The following is a 10,321-nucleotide window of genomic DNA, read 5'->3' as shown; positions in this document are numbered from 1 at the left end:
AAATAACTTAATGACATGATCTTATGCTACGCTTAATTGGGTGTGTCCATTATATCATTCACATAATGACATAACCTTGTTATTAATAACATCCAATGTTCATGATCATGAAACGATGATCATCTATTAATCAACAAGCTAGTTATACAAGAGGCTTACTAGGGACTCCTTGTTGTTCACATAACACACATGTATTAATGTTTCGGTTAATACAATTATAGCATGGTATGTAAACATTATCATAAACTCAAAGATATTATAATAACCATTTTATTATTGCCTCTTGGGCATATCTCCAACAGTACCACCATAGCCGACGGTCGGCCTCGTGGAAGTTCCCAGGAGGCAGACCGTCCTCCTCATACCTGGCGAGCGCCCTGTCACGCCGATTGATGAAGAAGGCGTCCCAAGTATGCTGGTTATCGGGATGCCAGCGAGGATTCATCCGCTGCTCCGGCGTGAGATCGAGGTAGTAGTGGTTCGTGATGGCCGCCCGACGCGCAGTACCCTGAGGGACGGGAGGGACCGGCACGCCGCCGGCGCTTAGGCTCCAGCCGGTGGGGACGCGGTAGCCCGGTGGAAAAGGGTAGTTCGAGGCGCAAAGCTCCTCCACCTGCTGGTAGGTTAGAGTGGGTGCGGTGGAAGCCATGAGAGAGTGATGAGAGATTGTAGAGATGTGATAATGCTGGCCAAGCCGGGCTACATATATGTAGTGAGAAATGGCGGGAAATATGGGAGCGGGAAGACAGGAGGCGGGAAGAAAGTGGCGGGAAGAAAGAGGCGGGAAGACAGGGAAGAAATGGCGGGAAGAAGAGGACTGTCATCTAAGAAAACTGTCGGTGGGATAAGGACGTTTGGGTAAGCTTTAGTCCCGACTGGGGGGTGCAACCGTGACTAAAGCTGTCGGCAGGATAAGGACGCGTGGGTAGCGCACGACGCCCTGTCGGAGGAACAAGACAAAGCAGAAGCGGCGCCGTGCCTATAAAAGGAGCATCGATACGCGGGAAGATAGAGGCGTGAAGAAATGGCGGGAAGACATAGGCGGGAAAGAACTGGCGGGAAGACTGGCCGGGAAGAACTTGCGGGAAGACAGAGGCGGCCGGGAAGAACTTCTCTGAATTTTGTGATATATTATTTGTATTTTTAAGATTTTGAAATGAATTAGTTCTATTTTTCTGAATTTTTTGATATATTATTTGTATTTTTAACATTTTGAATTGAATTAGTATTATTTTTCTTAATTTTTTGATATATTATTTGTATTTTTAAGATTTTGAAATGAATTAGTTCTATTTTCTGAATTTTTTGATATATTATTTGTATTTTAACATTTTGAATTGAATTAGTTTTAATTTTCTTAATTTTTTGATATATTATTTGTATTTTAACATTTTGAAATGAATTGGTTTTATTTTTCTGAATTTTTTGATGTATTATTTGTATTTTTAAGATTTTGAATTGAATTAGTTTTATTTTTCTGAATTTTTTGATGTATTATTTGTATTTTTAAGATTTTGAAATGAATTAGTTTTATTTTTCTGAATTTTTTGATGTATTATTTGTATTTTTAAGATTTTGAAATAAATTAGTTTATTTTTCTGAATTTTTTGATATATTATTTGTATTTTTAAGATTTTGAAATGAATTAGTTTTATTTTTCTGAATTTTTTGATATATTATTTGTATTTTTAAGATTTTGAAATGAAAAGATTTTCAGAAAAGACCTTTAGTCGCGGTTGGCCTCGCCAACCGCGACTAAAGGGTCTTCCCACGCGGGAACGAAATTTCCGGCGAAAATACCTTTAGTCGCGGTTGGTGAGACCAACCGCGACTAAAGGGTACCCTTTAGTCGCGGTTGATCTCACCCACCGCGACTAAAGGTGGTGGGCTATAAATTCGCGCGGGCGCAGAGCCGCGCCCCACTCGTCTTCTCCGCCGATCTACAGAGGTGCTGCCGCCGCGCCCGTCGTCGCCGCCGCGCGCGACGCCCTCGACGACACCCTCGCCGAACCTCCGCCGCCGCCCTCACCGAACTCCGCCGCCGACGCCCTCGGATCGTCGCCGCCGCGTCTCCGCCCCGTGCGTCGTGCGCCGCGGCCGGCCTCTCTGCTCGCCTGCGCGCCTCGATCCGCCGCCACGCTACACCACGCCGCCGCGCGCCGGTGCCGGTGCTGCCATTTCCCTGCGAGACCGCCGCTGCTCGCCGCCGTGGAGAGAGGAGAGAGGCGCCGCCGTGGCCGCGCGCGCGGTTACAGAGAGAGAGAGGAGAGAGGCGGCCGGGTGCGCCCCGGCCGTTTTTTTTTCTTCTTTTTTTCCTAATTGATCAGCAAATTATGAACTTTCCAAATATAAACTTTGTTTTGGGTTTTGAATAATTAAAATTTGGACATATTTAAAATCTGAAATTAAATTGATTAATATGGCATAATTCATAACTCCTATTCTATAATCCAAATTCAACAAATTTTATATCTATCTTCATCAGAAAAGTGAGACGAATTCAAATCTTGCATCATCATGCATCATTGGCATCATTTTTAATTGTCCAAAATAAAAATTGCAAATTGAATTAAGTTGTATGTGAGGGTGCTTATCATTTCACATGTGACATTAGAGCACCCCACTTAATTTTGCCTTATACATATCATCTTGCCATGCCATCATGCATCAGATTGTCTCAAAAAGAACTACAATTTGACTTAAAAAGATTGTGCAAAAAAAAAACTAAAATTTCACTTAAAATTAAAGTTTGTCTAAAAAATGAACTAAAATTTCACTTAAAAAAGAACTCAAATTTGACTTACAAAATTTGACTTAACCACCGCGCGTATACGGAGGGGGGAGCGAGCCCCTCGTCGCCCCCTCCGTATACGCGCGGTGTTTTTTTTTGGGATCGAGAGGGGGCGGCGAGGGTTATGTGTGTTGGCCTCGCCTCCCTCTCCGTGACGCCGTCGTCTGCCGCCCCGTCTCGCGCTCTACCGCGACACCCTCTCCCACCCCTTCCTCGCCCCCTCCTTTTGCCACCGCCCTTTCGCCACCGCCACCGTCCCCCTTCTTCACTTAATTAATTTGTTTTTACTACATGTTTTCAGGACTGACATATGGCGGACGATAGAGCTGACCCGCTTATGGACAACTATGATCCGGACGCTGAAGTCCATATGTTCGGCATCATAAACGGCGATATTCTATATGTGCCGACCGAACAAGAAGAAGATGATATCTCTTCTTATCTGAACCTTGACGGTGAAGATGAAGGGCGCCGTCAGCAAGATGATGCCGAACAAACGTCGATAAACGACGATCTTCAAATGGAAGTAGCAACCACCTCTGGCGCTGAGGTATATATATACATTGAGCCTCTGGTGATACAAACTAACTGATTTGAATAAATATGTGTGTACTAACGCGCGCGACTCTCTTTCTTATTTTAGCCCTCGGCCGGATCGTCGAAACAATCGAGTACGTCGTCAAAGCGTGGCGCAACCAAGACGATGAAACAAGGAGAAACATGCACCATCGAGGTTGTCGACAGTGCAACCGGCAGGCCGCTGGAACCCCGCAATAACGCCACCAAGTTTATCAACCAATGCGGAGACGTTGTTAGAGACAACGTCTCGATCACCGTCCAGGAGTGGAATGAGCCAAAGAAGGCACGAATTGGTTTCACTTTTGTCGATAAGAGAACAAAAAAAGATTGCTTCAAGAAGCTTATGGAACATTTCGTTCTACCTCCGGAATACAACAAATTCGATGAGGAGGGTAACAAGATTGAGGAAAACAAGGAGAGGAGGAGGCTAGTCAAACAGTTCGCTCTTCATAAGATGTCCGACGCATTCCGGAAATTCAAGCAAAATCTAGCCCATGACTTTGTCAAGGAGAACAAGACTCCGGATTTCAAAGGACAATATGAGAAACTGAAACATGATTGGCCAGAATTTGTGAAGCAAAAGAAATCGGAGCAGTTCATTCAAATATCGAAAAAAATAAGGAAAATGCGGCTAAGAAGGAGTACAATCATATTATGGGGCCATGAGGGTATCGCCTTTGGGAGCCTAGGTGGGAGAAGATGGAGAACGAGCTGAGGGCGTGAGGAATCCGTCCAGGTACGGAGGGATGGGACCCAAGGGCCAAAAGCTGGTGGTACGGGCATGGGGGAACGCTGAACCCGGAGACAGGGGAGTGTGTTTACCGGGGCAAAATAATTAAACCCACCAAGCCCTTATTGACGCAATGAGGGATGCTCAAGAGGGGAAGATCAAGTTCAACAGAGAGAACGACGCGCTGACAAAAGCCCTCGGGAATCCTGAACACAGAGGACGTGTACGAGGCATGGGGCACATTCCGTGGAAAATAGGGTTCTCCCAGAACGATGTCCCGTACGGTTACAGAAGCCGTAAGAGAAAGATGGATCGGGAAGCAGATGTTGTGGCGCGGTTGGCATCGGAAATGGATGTGATGAAGAAAACCGTGAGTGTACTAGTAGCCGAAAGAGATGCAGCTCGGGCGCAGCATGAAGATCATCCAGCGGATCTCGGAAGCCAGCAGCGGAGAAGCAGCGTGGCTTCCACGGAGGCCCCACCGGCTGGTGCACATGCACCGACGATCGAAACTACTGCACCGGAGCCTCTGGCGGTCAAAATTACTGCACCGGAGCCTCCTCGCTACCCCGTGGACGATATAAAGGAGATGAAAGAATGTCATCTGTATTATCCTATCGGGAACATGTCCATGAAGGTAGCCATCGGCAGTGCTTTACCATGTTTACCTGGAGCACTCCACCACAACAACCCCATTCAAGATGGCTATGCTCGTGTCACGGTGGAGGACATAGTCCAAGGGTTTGAGGACCTGGACATTGACATTGCTACACCTGAAGGGGAGAGAAGACTTGGAGATGTCAAGCGCCATTTCATTCTATGGCAAAAGAAGTTTATCAAGTTTCCAGGCGAGGCGCCAAGGACAACAAGTCCACCCCCCTACGGTGGTGGTGGCGGTGGCGGTGGCGGTGGTGGTGGTGGTGGTTCTTCACCTACACCTCCTTCACGTCAGCCGACGCCGCCCCCCAATTCACCTCCGGCGGGTAAGCAGCCGCCGCCCCCTAGTCCGCCCCGGGCGGGTAAGCAGACGCCGCCCCCCAATCCACCTCCGGCGAAGAAGCAGAAGCAGTCCTGGAGTATTAACCCGGACCCTTATGTACCTAAGATAACAAAGGTACCGGAGCCATCACTGAAGCCTCTCCCCACGAGGCCTTGGGAACGTACTGCCGAGGAAGTCGACGCGGCCGCGACTGCTGATTATGAGAAATGGAAGGCGGACTGCAAGAAGAAAAGAGAGCCCGAGCCCAAGCCAGTATTTTCTGATGAGCAAAAGAAGTGGGCTAAGTCATTTTTGAACGCACCGTCCCAAGCCGCGAAGAATCTGCCTGACGACTATGCACGTGAACTTCGTAAGCAGGCACTCATGTTGAAGGAGAAGAGAGAGCGGGAGGAGGCCGAGAAAACGGAATTAGAAAGTAAAAAAAGCGGGAAACGAGTTGCCCAGCTCGGGGAACAAAGTAAACAATCGATTGCCCCGCTTATAGTGAAAGCCGCCGGTCCGGATGCCCCCGATATCATAGAAGCTGCGGCAGCACAGGGATTGACTGTAACGAGTGCCAGAGAACAAGCGACCAACTTAGGTATTACTCTTCGTGAACTGTTAGGCCTTGATGAGGCGCCAGTGAAGGAGGTAGTAATTACATATGTGAAGAATGGGCCTCTCGTCGAGCCTGCGCAGGAAGAGGATCTACCTCCACAAATGAAAGGTCTGCTGAAATGGTACAAGGGTTACATAAAAAAAAAACGCCAAAGAATATATTTATGCGGAAGTTAGATATGAGCATCACTTCAAAAATTACTATGTACAAATTCATCTGAGTGAATTGTTCCAGCTTTTCAATCGGCGCGAGCTCGACAAATATATCATCAGTTGCTACGTTCTGTAAGTGATTTATTTCTACCCCATCTCGTTCATATTGCCTGCACTATATATATGTCCTAACTATATTGTTGTGTCCGCTATTATACATGCAGAATGAAGATTAAGGAATGCAGAGTAAGGAACATCCATGATGTTGGGTTCATTGACCCACACATCGTTAATGGATATGTGTTAGAGCATCACCCCGCCGACGTGGAGGAAGACCTGTGGTAGTTTCTTACAAAGCAGGAACTCAAAAGTGATATTCTATTTCCTTACCATTTTGGGTGAGTGTTTCTGTCTTGAGCACATTCTCTTTTGTTTACTCCATGCATGGTATGTGGCCGGCTAATCGATGAGTTATGCATGACGTACTGTGCATGTATCGTGTCCGCATTCCACTGGATTCTGCTAGTAATTAAAGTTGACACCTCAGAATGTCTCGTCCACGACTCTCTGACTCTGGATTCAAATCTTTGGGGCGGCATGAGAAGAATGCTGCAGAAGTAATTATTTTCATTCATTTGCGCTCTATATCGATCGGTCTATTTCGTTCATTTCCTAAGCTTCAAGTAACTAATAACTCTCTTGTTCATTTAATTTTCTTTGCCTCGTAGGGTTTGGAGACGGTTCTCAGATCAAAAGGTCGGTGATTTCAAAAAAGAGCTAGAATTCAAAAGGTCAAAGGCTAAGAATGGTGGCGATATTCAGCCACCGGGGACCAATCTATGTGGATACTATGTCTGTGAGATGATCCGGAGATACACCTCTGAGCGGGTTCCGAGTGATACCAATGCTCATAGGAATAACCTCCGGATGATGCTTAGTCCAGAAGCTCGCTTCCGACCACTTCAAGAGGAACTAGCTGGATGGTTTAGGAGGGAAGTCCTCCATCCTAAAGGAGAACACCATTACGAGGACGTAGAACTTTATATGCATTAAATTATGTATAGAAACTTGTTCAAAATTGTATATGGTCATCCGATGATATTGAATATATATTGTATATTCCTCTTGAATTCTTTTTGGTTCTAATTTCAAATTTGTTTGAAATTGTACATTCATATGCATGTATGTAGTACCGTAGAATATGTGAAACTCCTTCAAAATTAAAATAAAGCACAAAAGAAATAAAACAATACAAATTAAACAGAAAACAGGTTTAGGGGGGCAGGTTTAGGGGGGGGGGGGGGGGGCTAAAACCCTAAACCTGCGGCGGCCTTTAGTCGCGGTTGGTCAGAAGAACCGCGACTAAAGGTCCTCCGCCCCGACGGCCGCCTGGCGCCCACGTGGACGGGCCTTTAGTCGCGGTTCTTAAGCAACCGCGACTAAAGGGGGGGCCTTTAGTCACGCTTATTTGGTCGCGGTTGCGCAACCGCGACTAATGGCAGTTGCGAACCGCGACCAAAGGCCCTTTTTCCACCAGTGCCTAGCTTCGTTCCTGAGAATAGGTGTGTACAATTATGCTGCCACTGCTCCCGATTATATAGTAGAGAGTACACATTCTCTTGATTCAAGAGACGGAATAGACCCCATTCGGGTTGCGGTTCTAAACAAAACATATTTTAGTGTATATATATGACCATCTATAGTATCAAATATATCAGATATGGGCGTGCTTGGATGCATGCCCAGCCTTCGTGTTGTGGCCCCTCTATCCTGACCTCTGTCTTGGATGATCTTGCGGTGGTTGTATGATTCTGAAACCCCAATCCTAGTTTAGATCTAAGCATGTGGTGGACCTCGGTAGATCGGTGCGGATCTAATGGAGTTTCTTGGTATTGATTGAGTGATTACCATAGTTCTTGTTAGTGATTAACATAGTGGGCATTTGATGTCTTCCATTGTAGGTCTTGTATTCTAGCTTCTCCGGGTTTGGTGATCTTACAAGATTCTCCATTGAGCACGGCAACGGTGGTCCTTCCGGATTCTCCTTCGAGCATGACGATGGCGGTCCTACTGGATTCTCCCTCTTACCCAACCTCGGTGCTAGATTATAAGAAACCTCCAATTCTTGATGTTAAAGCTTAGATCTGTAAGATTATCATAGAGGTTTGTAGTTCCTTGGTAGAAATTGTTTGTAAGTGTACCATACTTCCCAACTCATGGTGCATCACCCTCTTTTGATGAACTAAACGTTCATAAGTGTATTATTCAGTCGTGGCTGCTAGGTAAACCCACCACTCCAATGGAAAAGGTTATCATAGCAGCCTCATGTGTGGAACTAGAGTGCTTTGCATCAACTGAGTCAAAATGACTTGTATGCAAACTACCAAACACAGGGGAATAGATACCTACCGGGTGCAGAAAAATCCTTCACATGGTACCAAATGATGTGCAGAACATCGCTTGGAGCTCTTTTTTACCGGCTATGTCTCGCAGACCCCCAGAGCGCAAAAAAGGGCACAGGATACCAAAGAGTATATTTTGAAGCATTTTCTAAATCTTGAAGGACTCCAATCTGCATGTTCCTCCCCGGCACGCGATACCGCAACTCACACATGAGTTGGCAAGCAAATTTGGTTGTGGCCCCTAACAACTTTGTCTTGCAGCAGTTTTTCTTTAACAATTGTCATTCATCTTATGTTATAAAATCCGGTTTGCTTTCGATACGTTCGCTCTATGAAACTAAAATTTCAACATACTGTACTATCATTATAACTTTCAAATTTTAAAAAGGGAAGCAAATTAGCTAGAACCGAAGAAGAAAAAAGTAAGTGAACTAATAGCACGGCCGCGGCGCAAGACGCGGGCTACAACCGTGCGCAGCCGATCATGAAACCTCCAACTGCATGCACAAAGCAGAAAGCCACCACGTAAGCCAATTGCTAACGACGGGCGCATCACCCAATCTCCCGCAGCCAAGCCAGGCAGGCACGAAGCTCGCGATCGAGTAGGAGAGGCCCGGTCGGCCGCCGTTGATCGATCGAGATGCACCGGTCGTCGAGCTACTACCTGTCATCCTCTTCGTCGTCGTCCGTATCGGCGGCGACGGCGTCGGTGCCAGGCGGGCCGAGCGGGAACGCGGGGGTAGACGTGGACCAGCTGCCGACGTACGACCCGCAGTCGGACGCGACCAAGAAGGAGGCGCTCGACGCCTCCCGCGCCAACCTCGCCCACGCCCTCGTCCACCTCGTCCCCGTCGTCGTCCTCCTCTGCGGCCTCCTCCTCTGGTCGCTCTCCACCACCCCCGTCCCTCCCGCCGGTAGGCACTAGCTCGCCTGGTGGTTATCCTCCAGATAAACATAAACCTGTGCTGCTGATCTCGATGATTGTTCACGTCCAAGTCATCCCATGTCCTGTTTGTCGTGCAACTAATGCTCGATGTATGTGAATGCAGAGGTGGGAGTGATTGTGCTGAAGAAGGGGAGACTGATGGCGCTGAAGAGTTGGCCGGAGCAGAGCTTGAACGGACCACGCACGATGGCTGCGATGGAGGACCCAGATCCGGTAGGCAAGCCGTCTCACACTCATGGCTTGACGTCCGAACAGGACGGAAGCACGGCTGGAAATAGTATAAAGAAGGACGGGCTTAAGAAGTGAAGTTCATGTATGTTTCGGGATGAGCTAAAGGAGCAGTTAGTTGCATGTATCACCCATTTTGAAACAACAAAATGGTTGATTGTGCTAGAAAACGGGATATATGGTGGATGGTTGATTGAATTGGAAATGGCCAAGCTCTTCATCCCTGATCTATTTCAGTTTCTTTTCTTGAGGTTCTGAAATAGTTCTCGAAAGTGATTAGACATGTCAGTAGCTGCCCAATATTAGCTTCCCTGATTTTGGTTAGCCAACGAGACGATTGATTAAGGAACACACGGTTTGGTATATTCATATCCATATCTTTTTTTCTTCGGTTGATATTCCACAAACTTAGCTGAGATACAGGAGTGTCACGGTCTTCCTTCAATCCTTCGTACACAGCAGAAGTGGTAAGCAGAGAAGCGAGAGAAGAAACTGGTGAGAGCTCGCAGGGCAGCCATGATGTCCAGGAGGCTCAACAGTGGCCCACCTCTAGACCCTAGAAGCTCAAGCCGTGGACACCCTCGTTATATCTTTTAGACGGATGGCTCGAAATGAGCCCGGTTTTGAATTAACAAAGCCATCATCCGGCTAGGAGTTACACCAAAAGCTACAACACACACGCGCCAAGCGCATACCACATAACACAACAAAGGACAACACAGAGAAGAAGGCCGAAGCACCCTTTGATCCATGAAGAGGGAGCCTTGTCGTTTGTTGCACCGGAGCGATCGCGACCGTGTCCACGCCAACGAACCTCCACCGCACCAAGAAATGCACACAAGGGGAACTCAACGACGGGCCGGCCATCTAGCAGGGCTTGAGGAACCAAAGGAGG

The 10,321-nt window shown here is 47.1% G+C and overlaps 1 protein-coding gene across 1 annotated transcript; it reads left to right on the top strand.

Moving 5' to 3' along the window:
• Window positions 1-8,802: 8,802 nt before the first annotated feature.
• Window positions 8,803-9,673, top strand: LOC127338460 (uncharacterized). Its single transcript, XM_051364559.2, has 2 exons — window positions 8,803-9,166; window positions 9,302-9,673. The coding sequence occupies exons 1-2, from the start codon at window positions 8,893-8,895 to the stop codon at window positions 9,502-9,504; spliced, it is 477 nt and encodes a 158-aa protein (XP_051220519.1). The 5' UTR covers window positions 8,803-8,892; the 3' UTR covers window positions 9,505-9,673.
• The last annotated feature ends 648 nt before the right edge of the window (window positions 9,674-10,321 follow it).

This window comes from Lolium perenne, chromosome 3 (assembly GCF_019359855.2).
Source record: "Lolium perenne isolate Kyuss_39 chromosome 3, Kyuss_2.0, whole genome shotgun sequence".
Taxonomy (NCBI): domain Eukaryota; kingdom Viridiplantae; phylum Streptophyta; class Magnoliopsida; order Poales; family Poaceae; genus Lolium; species Lolium perenne.
Note: the sequence above shows the minus strand (reverse complement) of the source record. Positions and strands in the feature narration are given on the sequence as shown.